At 39.0% G+C, this 21,534-nt stretch overlaps 1 protein-coding gene across 9 annotated transcripts in view; it reads right to left on the bottom strand.

Annotated features, from left to right (window-relative positions):
* Nucleotides 1–21,534, bottom strand: part of kcnip4a (potassium voltage-gated channel interacting protein 4a) — a 161,441-nt gene that overhangs the window by 37,605 nt on the left and 102,302 nt on the right. Inside the window, exon 1 of one of the 9 annotated variants that reach the window (XM_007559963.2) lies at nt 17,289–17,991. The exons of 5 other annotated variants lie outside the window; for them this stretch is intronic. In XM_007559963.2, coding sequence (XP_007560025.1) covers nt 17,289–17,346 — 58 coding nt within the window. In that variant the 5' untranslated portion in view covers nt 17,347–17,991. Of the gene's footprint in view, nt 1–4,390; nt 4,574–14,519; nt 14,545–17,288; nt 17,992–21,534 lie in introns of those variants that run through there. 3 more of the 9 variants (XM_016675250.1, XM_016675249.1, XM_016675248.1) reach the window with 3 other exon arrangements.

The following is a 21,534-nucleotide window of genomic DNA, read 5'->3' as shown; positions in this document are numbered from 1 at the left end:
ATTTTTCTAAATAAATTAACCAAAAATTCAAAAAGGTTTCTGAAACCATTTCTGCAGAGAAACAAAAACCCCCAGAAATTTAATGAGCCAACAAGTCTTTGAAATTCAAGACAAATGTAAATGAACCCCTCTTAAGCAGGACATGCGGCGTTTTCAGCTCCAGTAAGAGTGAAGAATCACACCAAGGCCCGGAATAATACATAGCGCCGTGGTTTTGTTGTACAGGTTTCGAGTTATATTGGGAAGTGCCAAAGTTATGTGAGAATTCTGCACAAACACAGGAACAGGGAGGACATGAAGCTACAACAGTACACATAATACACTAGTAATTTCACCGAACCCATTCTGAGTTAACATAGATTAGTGTTTAACGGTCTAAATCCACTAAGGCCATGGTTTGTTGCATTTTATCCCAGTTAGAGCGTAATCAGTCAGGTATACTTTAAAAAGAAGGGCAACTATTCAATTCAGTTAGATTTAGATTGTTTATACAGCACCATTTATTAAATGTCTAAACAAACCTGCTGAATCTGAAAGACAAATTTATTTCTTCGGACCTAGTCCTGGTGAAAACGACCATTCTCAGAGATCACATCCAAAATTATAGATTTTCGTTCTGCAAGCTCTTGAAATATAACAAATTTTGTACACATGAAACTTTGTTGGCAAAGTTACCAAAATAGCTGCTGGTGAAAGACGTATTCGGACATAGATAATGAACAAGAAATGAATTAGACACCCTTAGAGAGGCTGAGTCCAAATAGTCATGAAAAAAACTAAATGAGAAGCAGCCTTAGAGTTAAATTAATATAATAAAGGGGAATGTCTTAGCTGAAAAGAAGCGTACGGTAATCCTTACTTAGCCTTTGGTTTAAGAGGGTCACTGAGTGCAAATAAACTGTGCAGTCAGAAGTCCAGCCTTGGACGTTCGGTAAGCAAAAGGAATCCTGCTGGAAAAGACAAAATTACATCTTCCTTCATGCAGTTTCTTAAGACTGTGGTTCCCTTATTGCTAAGATTAATGACGTGTTAAGAGTTAATGCTGGTGAAAACATCGCTAACAATGTTAAAATCCGGCAGAGAGAAATGCAACGCAACACCACCGCTTTAATGTCTACTCAAGTACTCAAGACCCCCGCCAAGTACTGCACAAATTGTCCTGGAGTTCACTTTGTTTTATTACTCTTTCATTGAATAACATTTTCCAGATAGCAAAATGAAAGCAATAAGGAACACTCTTCCCAGGTTATGAATAGCAATAATAGGACAAATATTAAAAAGAGACAGATTAGTCGCATAATATTTAATAAAAGATCACCGCCGTGATTCATTTTGTCATGTTGATTAACTTGCTCTATTCAAACAGCCTCCTTGTTATCGGCTCTTTTCTACATTCCTAACATCACGGGGCTTATGAGGTGTAAACAGTAATCATCCCTTTATGCATGCAAGAGTAAACCTGCTCTAAATTAGCTCTAACCTTGAGCTCTAACCACGTCATGCCTGCATGACGTGGCATTACGAATGCGGGAAATCATCTTTGTAGAAGATGTGACCGGATAGACTAGATGCAACACACCCCACATTAATCTGAAGCCGTACACCCTGTAAGCATTTTCTAGTAACACACACACGGATGAGCAGTGAGAAGAAAATCCAACTGGTCCCTGGGACTCCAATCAAAAATGCTGTATTAACTCTTTTGCACCAGTAGGTGGCAAATAATTAAGTTGAATACAATAAAAGCTCAAGAGACGATCATGCATGATGCAATTCGAGGCTGAAGGATTGGTGTTTTCTTTGACACAGTTTATTCTTTTCTCTCACTTGCTGAGGCAACTTCTTCAGCACACATTTAAAGTTTCATTCCGGGCAAAGTGAGACGCCCCACTATTGTTGGGATTTGCCGCTCAGAAAGTTTGATCTTTCCTATTATTATTTGGACATCCAGTCGACAACTCACACGCCACAATTACGTTTTGTTAGATTTATTTATTTATTTTTTTACAGAAAAAAAAGAAAATCTGTTAAAAAATCTGTCACTTCTCTTGAATTATTGATAAGACAAAAGATCCTTAAAAAAAAAAAAGAACACATATAAACACAGAAGAGAAAGCAGGAGAGGCCCCAGATAGTTTCAGTTGGCTAAATGACACCATTACGGCAGCATGTGTAATTCATCACATAAAGCTCAGCTATTTTAAGACTACATATACATGTGAGTGTGGCCTTGACTCATTATCGTTAAAGCCACTTATTCAAACGTGCCGGCTGGTAAAAGCCACACGTTCAGCAGGATAATTTGCCGTCCTTGTCAGCTGTCACATCCCCAAGCACTGGTGGCACGCCACTGTCACTCACTGTCTCACAACTAAAGAGGAGCACCGAGAATGAAAAGAGCCATTTGCGTCAGGCTGTGTTCCAAGTCTATTTTTATCCAAAAGCCATCAAGTGGAAAGAATACCACAGAGTAATAATCAACCTTTACAAGTTTCTGTGTAACATCTTGGCTGATTGGGCTTGTGTTGTGAAGGTCTGTTTATACCGTGCATCAGCGCATCGTTTTGGAAGTAGTGTGAGAAAAATGTCAAACCTACATACTTTAGGTTAAAAAGTGGATTGTGCACAATGAGAAAAATAATAATAAAATCCTTTCAATTCAAGAAAGATCAAGTTTCTGCCAGTTGGTCTTTCCATTACCTGCTTTACATTAAAAAAAAAAAAAAAAAAAAAAAAAAGTAGTAACCCTCCTTGACAAATCGTGAATGAGCTTGGATTGCCTTTTTTTTCCTTCAATTTTAATAGCAAACAAAAAAAAGATAAGTAGAAAACAAAAGTAAGCATCAAACATATTACTGACATGAAAAAATCTCTAATTGCTTTCCAAAAACCAGGACCAGATCTAGTTTCTGAGGGGAGACGTTTGCTTGTTGCCTGTGAAAGCTCAACCATACGGCAAGCAGCTTGGCAGCCTGCACAGAAAACAGATCTTATAAATAACAGGTGGTCTTCAGAGCCTGAGAGACCCAACTATTCAATATTAGATTCACACTCTGGTGACAAAAATTCAGTGTGGCACCTTGACAAATCTCCAGTGGGCATTGCTTCAGCTATTGTTCCCCATTAAGCTACACAGAAACTAAAATAAAAAAACCCTTCCATGAAAAAAAGGCACCTTTCACCGTGACTGTAATTTACTTAACTTATCACCTTAGCATTGATTTACTGCAACTCTGGACCAACTTTTCTTCTTTATAGTCAGAAACAGAGAACTTGCCCTGAATGGACAGCATCTTACCCAGTTTCAGTTTGAGATGAGATTTATCCTTTTCATCAATAAACAAGAAAAATTATACCTCTAAAGGTGAGTCAGCAGCCAGACCATTTGGGGGCAACCATCGGGTGTTTGTCAGCGAGGTTTCCTGGGTGAGAAAATGTCTTGTTTTGCAGTGGTTTTTACTTTTTTACGTTTCTTTTTGCATCAGGACAAAACAAATTCCATTAACTTCTTTCCTGGCCATCGTATGTGTAGCATTAGCCTGTATTAACTGTATGGACTTATTGTTTAAGTAGCGTAGAACGTAGCTTCAGCAGTTTGATAAATTCCCACAAGGGTTTACGTGCAGAAAAGTAGGATTTTTCCACCATTTCCAGTCACTTCTGTTATGTTCCAGATTTTTTTTTTATGTTTAGCAAACAGGAGAAATGTCATTTTTCCCAGATTGTTCCAGTTTTTAAGCTTCCAGCTGCTCCAGCATGACATTTGGTCCTCAGCTGTCTCACTCTCATTTGGATAAACAGGTTATCCAGCTCACAGATGATGCGAGCTTTCACAAACAATCCACGTTCCTCCTAATTTGATAAGCAACCATTAAATTGAGCACAACAACGGTTGCCGAATATGAAACGTGATCCCGAAATAACACCAGAAGCAGGAGTGAAATCGTTAAAAGCAGGATGGTAAATCCTAATAGTTGGTCAAATGTGCAATGCACGAGTCATCTTTAACTATTGAGGTAGTAAGCAGCCGTCAGGTGAGTCAGGGAGACAGAAGGTGGGAAATTAAAATAGCTTATAGGACATGTGTGGTGGCTGAATGAGCAGATGATAGGAAACTAGCCTTTCTTTTAACATTCTTCCATAATATACCACTTGTATAACTCAGAGCTTGTAGAATAATTCTATCATGACATTTATAAAAGGAGAGCAACTTCCTGTGAGCAACATGTGGCATCTCTGAAAGACCTCAAAGCAAACCAAGCTGTCAAATTCCTCCAAATAGTGCAAATGCAAATGCAAAAAAAAAACAAAAAAAAAAAAACCCGGTCATGAACAAGTTTGCCAAAAGAATAAATAAAAAGTAAAACCAACAGTTTGTCATTTTCCTTACCGTCATAGCCAGCTTCCAGCAGCCCAAACTGCTCCAGCACCTTCACAAACACAACCACAACCACCAGCACGCCGATCATTTCCAGTCCCTCCAAGTTCATAGTCAACATGTCGCCCGGGTCACAGCCTGCCCATGGCCGGTGACGCTTAAAAACCCAGTGCACAGGACTGTTAGCGGGCCATTTAGCTCCACTTTAAGAGCCCTGCATCTGTGGCTCTGATTAGAGACCGGCACAAGTCAGAGAGGGAGCGAGGGGGAGAAAAGTGAGTGGAAGAGAGAGGGAGCGAAAAAGAGGGAGGAGGAGGGGAGGCAAAGATAAAATACACACGGAGCTGTGAAGGGAGAACGGGAGAAAGGAGAATGAATGAAAGTAATCGCATTGAGAAAGATAAATAATAGACCGAAGGGTGGAAGAGAAGATGCATCCTAATGACGGATGATTGTCCACTAATGCTCCCTTTCAGTGCAAGTCACCAGTGACAGATGCTAGCAGCAAGATCTAAGTCACAAGAGATTCAGAAAAGCATTGATGTTTACCTAAAAATAAGATGGGTTTGTTTTTATCTTTTTATCCAGGGGGAGTTTGTTCCAACATTTGCGGCAACCTAAACTATGCTTTCACGTTGATTAGCGGCTGGCATTTCAGGCGGTTTTCAACAAAACTTGCTCAAAGTCCACAACTTCTCTGTCTACACGATGTGGAGGCTGCCTGTGGTTTAATATGGTTTATTTATTTTAATTTACGCCATTGTGTTATTTTAGTTTTGCTGTAAATAATTTAAAAGTTTTTGGCGTCAATTTGCCTCCGCTCAACTCCACTGACTGAAATTCGTCAATTTTCCCAGGACAGGGATTCCATCAGCAGGTTAAAGGGAAAATCTGTAACTTTCCTACAAAATACCTCAAACTAAAATTTCAATGCTTGTTTCGTTCTTTTTTGGGAAAGGGGGTCACACAGTAAAGGGGATGATATGGAGGAAAAATGCCCAAGCTGGGAATCAGATGCGAGGACTCAGAGTTTTACAACATCTAAAGTGTGGCGCCATGCTGGTTCTCTTTAACCGATTTCTCAATTCAACAAGTTTGGCAATGATGAGACCTGGGTGTGGCTGACCAAATTTTACAAAAATGTGGTTAATTGTTGCTAAATCATACTTTCACAGGGATGGAGATTACTTTTCCCCAAATACAGCCATATTGATTCGGAAACTATCCTCCCTTACATTTACTCATGTCTCCGTCTCATTCATTTTTTTTTTAACAATCTGAAAAAAAATAAGCACGACAGAAAAAATAAATAAACCCAGCACCGTAGAAAAGTGTAATGGGAGGCAAAAAACCCCCCCCAAAAAAACATTTCCCCTGTATTTGGTAAGTTCTACAATAAATCCCACCAGTTCACCTCAAGTCATTTCTATCTTTAGTCAATAAAGCCCTTTATTTCAGCACCAAATTATAAGCTGCGAACTGGATACCCAGGGTGTACGGCAACATTTCCTTATAGCACGTACAGCACAATGGATTTGATTGGAAAGCCCCTTAACAAAACAAAGAAAAACAAAAACAGTTTGCTAAACAACTTGTTGTGCCGCCCAGGCCATGCCGTTATAGTCCTCTGCCTTTCTCTGAGCTCAGCAAGCCTGTGCTTTAGAGCGTGCAACACAATAATCCCTCATTACGATGCTTCAGCTTTGGCTTGAAGCCTGATCGTGTGCTTTCGTTTTTGTTTTGTTTGTTTGTTTGTTTTAAAGTGGTGTCTAATTGGCTGGCACACTCTGATTAACAAATCTTTTTGAGCAAGGTCACAATTGATTGTGTATAATTTATGATGAATTATATGTTGTCGAGCAAGACGGGTCAAATACGATTCGTTTTAGTTTTGTTCTGAAACCATCAGTGGAGAGCACTGCTAACTAAAAGTATGATTCAAATTCAATACAAGTCGATAATTATTATTGATTTTTTGTTTGTTTGTTTCAAGTATCCAAAATACTGCCAAAGTGGTGACGTCACATTTCCTTTTTGATCCACAATTTTCACTTGTGTCATTTTTTTCAGATCACTTCCTTCAGATCTATTTTTTTTTTATTTTTATTATTTTTAAGGAGTTACCTCCGATCTCCTCAGGCACACTGTGTGTGTTCTTTGGACTGTTCACTGTCTGCGGTCGGCTGGATTTTCATAGTAAAGTGTACCAATTGCCTACACTTGTTTGTGACAAAACTCCTTCATTTCCCACAATCCAAATGGTACTAGCAAGTTTTTGCATCTAGATCAGTTTCTGCTCCGTTTCTTCTGAATTTATTCTAAGAATAAATTAAGATAGACTATCTAGCGATTGAAATATTATTTTTCACTTGTTTATTGGAACCTTTGAATTTTTTTTCTTTTTCATTTTGCTGTTTTTCAAAGCTTTGAATGCAGCGAGTCTATGAAGAGGCTCCTGAATGATTGGTTTTAAAGGTCAGCAGGAGATATAACTCTAGCTTTTTCCAGTGCCTACAAGATGAGCTTTACCCTTTTTTAAGCAATCTATACTCATATTATTCAATATCATGGACACCAAACATTTCTGGAATGAATATTGCAAATATTGCACAACATTAGTCGTTTTGCCATGGATCTACAGCGAATCTCTGGATCTTTTAGATTATTTTTGTGTGCGCACGTTTGTACAGTTGTTGGCCTTCAACCACAGGTGATGGATGGATGGATAAACATATACATTAAACACTAAAAGAAAAAAAACAACTTGTAGACATGTCTCTGCTTCAACACACCTGACTCAAATAATTATGTCATTACTTTTACTCTGGAGAACTTGACTAAGGACATGATTCAGACATTTGGTTCAGGTGTGTTGGGCCAGAGATGCATCTAAAAGCTGTAGGACACCAGCCCTCAAGGCCTGGATTTGAAGATCCCTGAAACATGTAAGAAAGTTAACAGTCTTTTTTTTTTTTTATGCAGACCTAAAAAAAACAAAAACTTCTGATCAATTCCAAACATTTCTGGATCTTGGTAGACTGTCGGTGTCCAGAGAAACACAGGAAGATCATCTTTTCAAAAGGCCTGAAGCGTGTTTTGAATACGCTCAGCACATAAGATTCTCTCAGAAAAGAAGCCTAAACGATGTGGTCAAAAGAAATCCTTCGTGTTTCCTCCGTCTCATTGTGAAAGCCGAGTATGTGATCAATATAGCAGATGCTGAGCGTGTGCGCTCTGTAAATGAACTGTGCTGCACACACATCTGTGTGGGAAGCTTCTCAGGAGCAAAAATCAGAAAGGTGAAAGAAAAATGTTGTAGAAGTCTGCTAAGAGGAGGTGCAGCAAGACAGGGAGCACATCCAAGTTAATAGAATTTCTTTCACTTTTTTCTAACCTAAGAGACCTAAGATTTTACAGGTTTTATTTTTACATTCCTTTTCAATTCTAATAACAGAACATTAGCTAATCTCAGAGAATCTTGCTCACAGTTCTAACATCTGTTCTGCAATCACCTCAGAACTTGGCATAGGGTACAATCAAAGCCTTGGGCTAATGGTAATGAAAATAATCAAGGCTTTGCATGTCATCATCGCACACAGTGTGCTACATCAATCAGTGTATGATTGGTGATGAAGGTAATTGCCTCTGCATAGCATTGTGGTGAGTTGGTTGAAGCAGGGGAGCTCGGTGGCTCTGTGGTGTAGGTGGCGACGTCAGTGGCACCTGCAAACTGATTAGATGGTAACATGAGAAAGGTTTCAGACTAAATATGAGGAGGAAGTGACTCATACTAGCAGGAAAAGTGAACTGGAATAATGAAGCGCAGACTTGGCCAAGGGATTTACCTATAGAAAGTTAAAAGTGAACATTTGGAACGAGACAAAAAGTATGTTCCCCGTTTTTAACTGGAAGTATTTTGGCCTTTGATGGCGAGAACAAATAATCTCACTACTCTCACTCACTGGTCAGTTTATTAATCACAAGTGTTCAATTGCTGAGAACAGGAAGCGGTAGCTACATGTGCAAAAACGGAGAATCTTCAGTCAGAGGATCTACATTATGCTGCTACAGGAGATCCTTTCTGCACCTCAAACATCAGCATCTACAACAACTCTTTGAAGAAACTTCAATATGAATTAAAGGGACTGAAATGCTCCACCCAACAAGAGTATTGTTAGTGACTACATCCATCCTCGGCCAGTTTCCCCTTTTCTCTTAACACTCCATTTGGAGCACACTGCTTAGGAACTCAATGGCCAGATTCAAACTAGTTTTGTTCTTTGGATAACTTATCAGATTTCTAGTGAAAGACTAAAGCTGCTCCGATTGCTCTCTTCTTTGTCCTCAACAAGGAATAAACTGAAACTTATATATATATATAAAAAAAAACGGCATGCAGTCAGGTAAATCCCTCTGTTAAAAAGAAAGTGTTTTCAATAAATTCAATTACAATCGATTGACCTTCTGGAGACAAAGCACAGATCAGCAACCTGACACTAAAACAAATGAATGTCTTATTTGTTTGGAGGAACCGTCAACGTATGCCGCCGTGGCCCAGTACTCTACAAAATAAAATGGCTAATTCCAAACAAATGTGATTTGAATCGTGTTAAATTCAGGCACGGGTCGGTGTGAAGACGAAACATCTTCCTGGAAAGAAAACACAGTCTTATATCTGCTCCTCACAGGTAATCAAATTGAAGAAGGGGGGGGAGATGTTTTAACTCTCCAGGGAAAACCGCCGACTCTTCAGTATTCTGCTGGGATCAATAAGATCTGAATAAGGTAAATTAACGTTCTTCCTAAATGTGCTCAGATTCTTCATTGAAATTGATTCGTTTGTGCTAGGTGAAATTTAAACAGCTCTAAGTTGCCCAAATCAAACATCCCACAATACAAGTGGCTCTTATCCATCAGCATTTTGAGCGTCCATTCCTGATGTTCAGTCGAAATCCGAACCTCTAAATCTCAGCCTCTCCGGGAGAATCAGCAGTTGCATTTTATTTGAGTTTGCTGCCATCAAGTGGAAGAAACCAGAGTCTACAATTTAAAAACCTGTTCCCATGAGCATGTAAAGAAACATTTCACACACACTCTGATATTAAGAAAAAAACTGATATCATTTTGACATATACTGGTACATCTAAAAAACAAAACAAATATAGCATAAAAGTGGACATCTCAAAGTATGACTGATTCATCACCTGGTAATTTCAAGCTTTTATTTTTCACCACTCTAATGATTATGGCACACAGACAAATCAAAAAACAGATGCATGTCAGGCGTCTGAAAAATATGCACATTTTTATGAGCTCAATACTTTGTTGCGTCTCCATTTGCATGAATTAGTGCATCAATGAACCATGGCATGGAGGTGACCAACCTGTGGCACTGTGTTACTTTGAAAATTGCCTTCATGTCATCCACCTTGTTGGGTCTAGATATTTCTACAATGAGGCTTTTAATACTAAACACGAAAAAATTAAAACTACGAGACATGAACAGACGGACTTTTTTTTTTAAATCAAATTGAAAATGAAGAATCCTATTGTCTCTGTATTTGCATAATACAGTCATAACATTGTAGAAATTATTCCAGCAAGTGTCCTTTAGGTGTTAAAATTATTTCTTTTTTTCAACTGCATCAGCAAAAAAATAATCACACTTTTTCACAACAAGCCCTGATATGTTGGTGTTGAAGAAGTTGGATCACAGCTGCTGTCATTAAAACAGGATTAACTGTGTTACTGCATGTAACAGTGAGAGTAAAATTATCTAATTTCACAAGCTGTCTTCCTTCCATTTTCTTTTGTTTTGTTTGTTTAAAGTTTCTCAAAAACTTTTAAAACCAACCAGAATACAAACGTAGCACAGGCCAACAAATCTGTTTTGCAGGAGTTATTAACTATATACATTCTGCTTATATAACTTATTTTCTCAGCGCATTGCTGATAACCCTTAGCTGTCTGACACCAGCTGACTTAGAAAACTGCACTAAAATCCAAACCCTATATTGGCTACTTTATAATGTAAAAGATTATCATTATTTTCAATAGTGACAGTCTCAACACTACCAGGATCTTCTACCATATTGCTTCTTCCCATGAAAATTGCTTCAACTGAGATGCCAAAGAAAGGGTTGGAGAGTTGTCTTTAGCTCAGAGTAGCGTTGACATCCACCCCCAGTCAACTATGTTGTGTGCTGCCAATTAGCTGGCTAAAGGGAATACTGTCACACTTTTTCCTTCATTAAAAAGTCAGACAAAGTGGATAGTTTGGAAATATATTTGCCCGTGACACATGAGAGTTGGTGTGTTTGATGGTCTAATAAACAGTCAGTGTGGCAGCTTCTCTGGCTGAATATGTCAGCTTGTAAGATTTGCAATAAAATATTCCAGTAAATTCATATTTACAGGAAAAATATGTTAATGTCAAACAAAAAAATGTTAAATGTCTTATTGATTTGACTTTCATTTAAGTGTATTACAGTTTAAACAAAGAGCATTGTTGATTTCTATTGATTTGTGAATCACTAGCAACACAAAGAGTATGGAAAAAAATATGAACATGTATGTTCATACTTAGTTAATATTGTTGTTATAAGCAAGGATTTGTTTATGGTGTATTTCTGAAATCTATTTTCTTTCTAAAAAAAAATGGTAAGGCAGCAGAAGTTCAAAGAAAAACCTTAAAAGAGCTTCAGAAACCGTGAAGATCTATTGACCGCATCGCCTTTAAGAGTCTGGCTCCTTTAGGTCAAAACCTGAAAAAAATGAGGCACAGCTCAAGTCTTTGTAGTTGCATGTTTTTCTACTGTAGTAAAGCATTCAGGCATTTTAATCTCCATCTAAATACTTAATGGTTTACGAAAAGCATCACTGTGGGTAGAGCGTGTCTCCACCACACTCAGTGCTGTCTGTTTGCAGAAAGTCAATTCAAACACTTAATTTCCTGAGCATCCATCTGTAGCTGCCGAAGGGACACACTGAATCTAAATGAAGCTAAACCTACAACTAGCACACAGAGCAATGGCAACATCTTCAAATGAACCCATTCGGACCTGGCATGTTTTTACTAAATGCTGTTCTTTTTTTTTATCATAAGCATTATAGTGTTGCTAACACTATAATGGCAATACAAAGGACTGCATCCTGAGGTGCAGTGGATGGTTTTCATGATGACTCACTTTTCCATCTACCAATATGCAATGAATTCAGTCTGAAGGAAGGCAAGACCACTTTCACAGAGCTCATCTGTGCTGGTTCCTCATCCCTTCTAACCAAACTATCTTTATTGTGCTTTAGAGGAATGCAGTGAATAAAGGCTGCCCCAAAATATCATAGCAATACTAAAAAAAAAAATACTCGCCTGAACATTTCTAACTCTAGAGCCACTGAAAGATACACGTGATCATTTTAATAACTCTCACACTCATGGTATGCATTAAGTGTGTGCAATTAAAAATGAAAGTATTGATTTGAGAGTCTAAGGACTCCAAGGACCACAGACAAATGATCTAATAATAACTGAAACCTCCATACAGAAACCAAAGCAAGTTTGCATCCAAATCTTGTGGTTAGAGATGCACCAGGAGAACGCGCGGGGCCTGGAATTTGTCCAGTTTTGATTGGACAGAAACTCAGAAGTCCAATCTTTAAGTGACACACAGGTGGTGGTAACAGCAGGTAGTGGACGTTGTTACTGATAGCAAACTATTTTGTAAGATGTTTAAAATAAAGTCTAAATGGAGAAAAGAGATGTAAAAAGGGAATTTAAAAGGAAATCGTATCTTCTGAGGTCATGAAGTCATCCCTGATTCTCATATCAAAAATTCAACAGTATGTACCTCAGTGGACCCTCAGTGTTTGTTTGAGCTAAGAATTACAATAAGGGATTTTTAGACTCCCCCCACTCTAAAAACGAAGATAATCTCCTATTTTAACATTTCAAACACCATACGCCTTAATATGAATTAATTCACACCACTGAAAGCGTCTCATCACTACCGTCAAAGCCAACATTAACAATCTTCCTTATTTCTGCTTTTAGGAGGCACAGCCAATGAGCACCAAGGAACATTAATGGAATTGCCTGATTGGAAACATGTCAAGTAGTATTGCTTCCAAAAACAAACAACGCGTCCTCCAGGAAACGTTTTTGCTTAGTATTTTGGAGTTACTTTACACAGAAAAATCTGTTAATATCAAACCTCAAATAGGCAGTGACCCACAATGCTTCTTTTGTTCTCATAATTGATTTTGTTCTGGTTCGAGACATCCAAATCTCCTAAAATGAGTCAAAACCAAACAGCCAAAAGGTCAAAGTTTCACAGAAATCAGCCACTACATTCTGATCAGTGAATCTCTATCTGTGGTGTGTGGCTGCTTTTCTTAAATTAAATGTGAGGTTAGCAATCAAAAAATAAAAAATATGTGATGAAAGAGCTCCTTTTTAAAAGGGCAAAGATTAAATGTTGCTAAAATCAAGAATGAAATCAAAATGAGAAAGGAAATGGATTTACCCCCTGCTGAGTTTGTTTCAAGAAAACAGTGTCCTGTGAATGTATTCAAACTTTTTCACCTTTTTCCAACATAACCACAGCTTCAGTGCATTAAACTGGGATTTTATTTGCTACACCAACACAAAGTCATAATGTGTTGTGAAGTGAATGGACAGGAATATATTGTTCAATTTTGACCATTCTTTCTTGCAAAATCTTCTCAATTGGCGTTACTGGATTTTATCAAACGGGGACTGAATACAAATGCTCGGTACACTTTCATGTTCTATTTTTATTTTTTAAAAACCATGTGTAATTGGTATTCCATTTAACTATTGTGCTCCATTTTGGTTTTCACAAACAATCCCAGTGAAGATCAATGGAGTTTGTGCCTGTTAAAGTAAACATTTCCAGGTTCCTTAATATTTTTGGAGTGTACGGTAACAGAAAACAAATATTTAATGTCCACACTGGCTAATAAAAACACTTTTTTCCAGCAGAAAAATACCCCAAAATTTTAAAGCAATTCCAATAGGATTTCTGAAGAGATCATTTTAGTTTTGTTAACATTTGTTCTGTTAAATTAGATCTCAGCCTTTGCTTAAGTGTGAAACTGTTCTTTAAAAAACGGCTGCACAGCAGATCCAGCTTAGTGATTCATCCAGAATTAATTAGGCAGTAAAAAACACACACGTATATCAACAACTACTCTGTTTTTATAGGAGTCCATAGAGCAAATCTCACTGGTCAGTAGTTAACAATGCGATCTGCATCAATAGGCTCGTATCTGCTAGGATATGAACAATAAATGATCATGTGAAGGCTGACTGTTCTCTCGATCCTCAGTCACACCAAGGCACTTCTGAACAAGAGCAGTATTTCTGCGAACAGTGCTGCATGTCACAGATGGGTTGGAAGAAAAATTAATGAGATAAATTCAAAGTGCCTTTGGCAGACAGTCCTTTTTAAATTTTACAGTCATTATTTGCCTTTGACTGAACGACTCGGGGTCTTTTTAAGTTCGAGCAAAGGAATAATTGAATGTAATTTTAATTTATGCAGAGCTAATACGGCGAGTTCGGCTCACTTCCTCCGTGGTTATTACAGCGAGCAGAGGGTCAGGAACAGCTTACGTAACAGACGATTGTTGTATTCTTCCAAGGTTTTCCTTTATTTTTCTTTTTTTTTGGTAATGTGATCAGATGGGGCTGTAAGCGAACATGGGAAACTGGTGGGATGGCTACCTTTAAAGTGACAGCTGCTCTCGCCATGGTTGGCCACGCGTCTTCAATCGGTCCTGTAAACACCAGAAGGCCCGAAAGGAGAGGAGGGCCAGCAACAAGCAGCAAGAACTGGACAACCCGATCACCCCCACGAGTCACCGCCATTAAAAATTCAACTGAGGAGACGACACCGAAAGTTCAGAGTTTGCTCTGAAATCCAGGCAGCTGCTTCTGACTGACAACATTTCAGAGTGGCGACGTGACTCACACTGTATTTAATGTTCTGCTGCTTCCATTTGAGCAGCTGAGTGTACCTCTCTCTCTCTCTCTCACTCCTACACAGATTTCAGCTCATAACAGCTCCCGACGACACAAACAGGCAAGACATTTTAGATGATTGAAAGCACAAGGACAAACCCATCGCAGCGCCACAGCGGCACCGGCAGGTCTCTTATCTTCGGGGCATTTCACGCGCGGTGGGAACACTCACAGCCGAGCCAGAAGAGCCGGAGAAGGTTACAGTTTGAGTAGGTGCTTATTGGACTATCATTTCTCTACACAAGGATAAATGCACCAGGAGAAAAAAAAACTGTTTCAAACCAGAGTGGGTAGAAAAGCTGAACTGCGAGCTTTTATAGAGTGAGTGTATTATTTGCCTTACATGGTGCGAGGCAGTATATGACACCATTTGCAAGGATATAGAAAATTCAATTTGTGCAAAGACTGACATCATTCTTTAATCGCGTATAGGGCTGAGGTCACCAATCAATCAAGTGACCGAGAATCAGTTGCTGCAGGAAGTCTTCCAGCTGATTTTACAGTAAAAGCTTAAGCTTACAGTCAAAACTGTTGCACATAAATATTTAAATAGTCAGTATTCTTTGTCAGGTAGTAACGGTAGCGATGGTAACAGAACGAACAACCAATAAAGGCTTAAAAATGTTTAGCAGTAAACTATACTGTGTGCACATTTATTAGAGGAATCTTATTTTGGGGAATTATTATTTTTTTTATTAATCACCAACTGCAGTGCTCTCAGTTAATCCAAAAATGTTAAACTTCAAACATGAACGCATAACAAACAAAGTGAGGTTAAAAGTGGGGTAACTTATTATGTGCATAACGATTAGGCAAAAAATAAGAATGTTTTCCCACCTCGCTTTCTTATTTTCATCTAAGTGAGAATTATAAACAAATCTCAATACTTTCCAATAATCATTTCAGACCTCGTTTTCCAGTAACAGCGATCAAACTCTTTCAGGGATTCTGTCAGTTTCTTGAACTTTTGACTGTCAACTTTTTGTGCAGCAACAACCACAGCTTCCCACCCTCTGTTCAGAGAGACTGTTTTATTTCACTGGAAATCTCTCACTTAAAAAAAAAAAAAAAAAAACTGCCCAGAACTTCTCAATTGGGTTCAGGTCAGACGGTGGCCAAGTCGTACATTTCTCATATATTTAATATTTTTCCTGGCTGGCCACACAGAGGAGTTCTTGGATGCATGCGATGGAAGATTGTCCTGCATGAAGATCATTGTCTGATTGAAATACGCAGATAGTTTGAAAAAAGTGACTTCTAAGAACTGGCAGAAGGTTTAGGAGATTATTTTGAGCCCATCTTCAACCCAAAAAAGGTCATAAATAATACCAGCCCACACCGGTACCCCGTTCTCCATCTCGCTAGCATCCGATTGAATAAGAAAATATGCCTAAAAATAATGATACAGTCAAAATACTCAATCAAAACTCATCTGCTTAACAATTGCGCACACAGCGTTTAACATTTTATTCAACTGATTGGAGTGACATTTCTAAATCTTACTCAGAAATTAATTTTATAATTTGAGAGTTGAAGCATTTTGTTGGTCATTTTAATTAAGTGCAGTTGTGGGGGGGAAAAAAAAGACTACCTTTCATGACCCAACCTTCATTTTATAAACAATCTAATTTTGCTGGTGTTAGTAGTTATTGTTAAATCTTAGGGCTGCTTTAGCAGTGCTCACAAAGTTCCACCTTACAGATTTTATTATGTTAACGTGAAAAATATCACCACCTTCTGCTTAAGCATTAGAATTATAGGTGGCCTGTGTAAATGTCAATCAACACACCGTTTTCCAATTCTCCTGTATAAGACATCTCTCCCGTTTTATTTTATATTTGTATTTTAACTTTTTTTTATATAGCCATGTAGATTTTTATTGGCTGTTACTACAAAACACTTTCATTTAATAAATCTTTTGAATTATTACCAGTACAGCAGAGCAAACGAAACAAGTTTTAAAATGGTCATATTCGGATTTTATCTTTACATTCCCCCCAGTAATTAATTGCAAACAATGTTTTTTTTTTTTTTTTAATGTCATTTAGGGATATCAAAGAAACATGAACCACCATTTTGGATCAGAAAATTCCCAATTAATCTCTTATTACAGTAGAGATAATTGTACCTCTACTGTATCCAAGCTGCAGTATATTATCTTAATGCAGTCCACTGCAGGTCTTTATTTCTGTATCCCATGTTCTCCTTTCTAGGTCTCTATGAAATATGCTTACATCGCACATTACTGTAAGCTCAGTGATCTATTGCTTCACTGAGTTTTACAGAGTCCCTCATTCATTTTGCTCTCTGGCTCTCCAGCAATCCCCCGAGTGAAATATGATTTACCGTCCTTTAAGTGTCATCTCTTCTGTCTTTCCCCACCACACCACTAAATATAACCCCTGGCAGTTATTGTCTGCCAGCTGCCCCACTAAATCTTTTATCGTTCTTTAATGAAGAACCGACTTCTATGTCTTTTGTTATGGTGGCACGCCGTGATGTTGATCGGAATAATAATAATGCAGGGAGTAAAAACACAACACAAGCGTCGGCTCTCCGGTCCTCTTACTGCGAAAGCAACATTAGGCAAAGCAAATTGGGGGGAGTCGAGCGAGTTTGCAGAGTTCGGCGTGTGGCGTTCAGCAAAATGTAGCCAATTTCAAGGTAATTTCATGCACTGCTGATGTGGCAACATGAATGTTTGGGATTGTAAAAAGAGAGAGAGAAAAAAAAGATTAACAGAGAAATTTCTGGACCAGATGTACAAGCGAGGAAACACTTTCTAATCATAAAAACAAATGAGCTGAAAAAAAGCAAACAGATGACATCTCAAATTATTCTACATCATCCTCTTTGAGTCTTGCCTACCTGTCACCTTGCGTCTTTGTTTCGGCTGAAGAGAGAAGATGACCATTAAAGCTCCCATGATGCCCTGCAGACTTTCTCACTTACGGATCTCCAAGTCCTGCTAGCTTTCACACACTTTCACTCCCACACTTGACAGGCTTCAAAAGCTTCAGATTGAGCGGAAAAAAAAAAAAAGAAACAACACAGAGAGATGGATAGAGAAAGATGCTTGGAGCTTTGCATGAAAACCCGGTCCAACACAGTCCAAACTTCTCCTTTATATCCACCTTGCGAGGTGGGCTGTACATCGAGGGAAAGGAGTGGGTGTAAAAATGAAAAAAAAAAAGAGAAAAAAAAAAGCCCTCGGTTGAGTTTTGAATTTGACGCGCACGCTCTGCAGCCTCCCTCCCTTCTGTTTTTTTTTGTTTTTGTTTTTTTCCCTACTCTGAAGTGAGAGCTTGCCAGCTGATCTCTGCTCTGCAAATGCTATTTTGTACCAGTTGAGCATTCGGAGTACTCGAGCGCTCGGAGAGAAAGCCAGTAACTGGCATTGGCGCTGGCGCTCCTCTCTTGGGAAGAGAGAGCGAGGGCGAGCTCGAGCTGCAGGATAGCCGTTTTCCCGTATGAGCTACTCCGTTTTCACCACGTCTCCTGCTGTGGACGGTGGGAGAAATCAAGCTGACTCTGAGACCCGGAGTGCGGACGGCGGGGAGCCGAGGGCTTCACCTGGAAGCAGCTTGGGTAAATATTTAATTATCTGCAGGCAATCGCCAGTGAGCCATTTCATCAACACATTAATGACAGAACAGGAGCACTCCTGCGCTCGCGGATGTTATTCAATCCACCCACTGCGGATGATGTGCACCTTTGAACCCTTGAAAACAGGAATAAAACATTGTGGATGTCCCAAATTCCAGTCCCTTGCAAACACCGCACACCCTCTTTACCTCTCCCCCCCCCTTTTTTTTTCATGTAAAAGCTACAAACTTAGGTGTATTATTATGAGATTTTATCTGAAAAGTGTGGCCTACACGTGTATTCATCAATGCGAGTCAATACTACCAGCTTTCCACATAAAGAGACTCAAAATTTTGCCCATTATTCTTCTGCAAAACAATTTAAATTCAGTCAGATTCACCAGATGTAGCTCTAGACTTTGACTGGACCATTCTAACACACATATAGCAATTGATCTAAACCATTCCACTGTAGATCTAGTGGTATTTTTGGAGTCGTTGTCCTGCTCTGATCTAAAGCCTTTCAACATTTCCCTGTTTTTGGCTCCACTGATTTCCCATTAACGATTATTAACTTTCCTACTAATAAAGACAATGCATCTCTAAAACATAATACTGCAACACCATGTTTCACAGTGGAGCGCCTTCTTCCACATTTTTGTTGCATCCATACAAAACTGTTGCATATTGCAAATATGACTTCTTACTTAGCGTTAGCCTTCTTGTTTCCATTCATCCAAAAAGTCCAGATTTGTGGAATTCAGAGCATATAGTCATCGCGTAACTCAGAGAGCTGATTTAAGCTCTCTAAAAATTCAACATCACATTCAAGAAATAAACAGAATATTGATTTTCTGTCAGCATCTACTGGCTTGATTTCCTTCTTTCATCTTAAAGATATTTCCCATTCTGTCACACACCCACTGAAATGAAGAGATTACCTCCTCGGTGTTGATCCTTTTTGCTGCTTATTCTGCAGAAACGGGCTGACTTTCAGAATAAACTTGGGGATTACAGTGAGTGTCTACAGGTCAGAAACAAGAAGCAGCTCCCATATCTTTTCCAGTTTCAACTCTTTCCTTAGATTGCTGGGAACAAAAAAAAAAGCGGCACAGACATGAGCCTGATCTGTCACATCAAAAGGAGAAAATAGAATGAAAAGTACTTCCGCTCCCAAGCCGCCCACGCGCAGTTCAATTCATGAACTGTGTGACTGCGGTCCAATTCAGAAGCGGAACAACCGACAACTGCAATCAAGTACCAATTTGTGCCCACTCCATTAACCTGCTTCCTGTGAACCGCAAGTGCTTCGTCTGAGCTGCAGGAAGTCTTAGTGAAACACAGGGTGAGGTCAGACTGAAACAGTGCAGTTACCAGAATCTAGTGTCCTTCCAGTTTACAGAATCTGGAAACGGCATACAAACCTAAGCTGTGTACCCAACTCCTTTTGAAACAAATGCAGTTTTTTTTTCCCCTTTGTGCAGTCACAATAGTTGCAAATCTAAGGGTGCGTTCACACTGCAGCCTGAAGTGACCCAATTCCGATTTTTTTGACGTAATTCGGCCTGTATCCAATCTTTTCATGGCAGTGTGAACAGCACAGTTCGGATTCTTTTTCACATGTGACCCATATCCGATACGTATCCGATTCAAATGCGACCTAACGTCCAGGCCGCATTCATCCGAACTGAATGTCACTGATTCTCAATAAATCTCACTATTCTGCGTCCTGATAAGCGCAAGTGGGAAGAAAAACAACAACCACGACGGAATATATGAGGATTAAGTTGTTAATATGCTGCTCCGGCCAGACAACAACTTCAAACATATAAGCTAAGCTCCACCGTTAGCCTCCATGTTTACTTCCGCAAACACTGAGCACTTCTTCTTTTCATGGCGGTTGGCAGAACACTGAGAATGCTGACGCTATTGCGCCCTCTACTGCGCATGCGGGACACTTTCAGGTCGTTTGCCCGTTTACACTGCAGAACGCATACAGGTCGCATTTACTGGCAGTGTGAACGGCCCCGGCAAAAAAAATCGGAATTGCCAAAAAATCCGAATTGAGTCACTTCAGGCTGCAGTGTGAAAGCACCCTGAAAGAGCAGATCGGCACAGTAGGAAAGCAAGATGGGTACTCCAGGTTCAGAACTTAAAACCTGAGATTATATAAATGCTGTAGTGGTGAAAAGACGGATTAATCGAGAGGCAAAACTCTCAATTTTGTCCGCTCACAAGAGGACAAAATGAGTTTTGTCTACAGGTTGTCTGGACTCTTCCTTAGAGATGGGGCGAGAAACTCTGACAAGGGAATTTGTAGCCGTGCTGCTCAGTTACTCTCCACAGAACAGAACTCCCATAAACTGCATAAATCAAACCTACTAAAACAAGTCATTCCCTTCATTACACTTGCAGCCTTTTACAGTGAAGCCGCAGCCATCATATACTGTCAAAGTTAACATCAGCCAGTGTCTTACAGTTCAGAACCGGTGAAACACAAGTGATTGAACAGACCAGGAAGGGACAAGGAGAAGCAGAGCTTCCTGTGTATTGCAGGGGTCCTGCTGTCTATAAAAACATTACTAAGGATACACTTCTCCTTCTGTGTGTGCACTAAAGCAAATTCTCAAATCCAATCTGTACCTGAGAAGTTTGCAGCCTCTAGAAAGCCAGCGAACTGGGAAAAAAAAGAGTTTTTCTTAAGGTTGTTTGATTTAAAAGAAGCAAAACTCCCTAGATGTTTAGGATGTTCAAGGATATCTCTATGGGGACCCAGGGAGAGAACTGAACAATAAATACTTTCCGTTTCCTTTTTTCCTCGCAGGCCAAATTTTACAGACGCCTCTTACTTAACCCTGCTGCAACCTTTCAAACAGCTGTCAGGTAACCTGCACATTTCTCACACTAAAACTTTTTTTTTTCTACAAAGCTGTTCCAGAGCCAAGATAAAAAAAAAATAAAAAAAAAAAAGTTTTTCCACAGCCTGAAAACCTCCACACAAAAACAGATCTTTAAAAAAAGTCCTTCAATTGATCTTCCCTCTGTTGTAATCTGAGTTTTGGTAGATGACTGCAGAGCAGAGGGAATATTTATCTACAAAAAAAAAACAAAACGAAAAACAAAAGTAAAAAGATAAACTTTTGTTTTTTTCCTTTAAACAAATGACCTAATATCAGCAGCAGTCTGATTTATAGATGCCGTTTTAAAAAACAATGTTTATGAATGCTTTGTAAAGCATCAGCAAATATAAACAACACTGCAAATGGGTGTTGCACACACCATTTTAAGCAGAATTAACAATCAACTGTTGATACATAAATATTGCTCTATTTAATAAATGGACTGAAAATACTGTTGAAAAATCCAAGAAAACAGACTGAAGCAATATGTGAAGTGCAATAAAAGAACTAGAAAAATTATGAAGAAATTTAAACGGGGCCTGCCAGAGTGTTTTGGAACCCAGCGTTCTGATGCTAACAATTAGCATCAATGCTAAAGTAAGTACAATGTACTCAACAGCATGTGGAGAG

This window comes from Poecilia formosa, unplaced genomic scaffold, assembly GCF_000485575.1.
Source record: "Poecilia formosa unplaced genomic scaffold, Poecilia_formosa-5.1.2 Scaffold111, whole genome shotgun sequence".
NCBI lineage: Eukaryota > Metazoa > Chordata > Actinopteri > Cyprinodontiformes > Poeciliidae > Poecilia > Poecilia formosa.
Note: the sequence above shows the minus strand (reverse complement) of the source record. Positions and strands in the feature narration are given on the sequence as shown.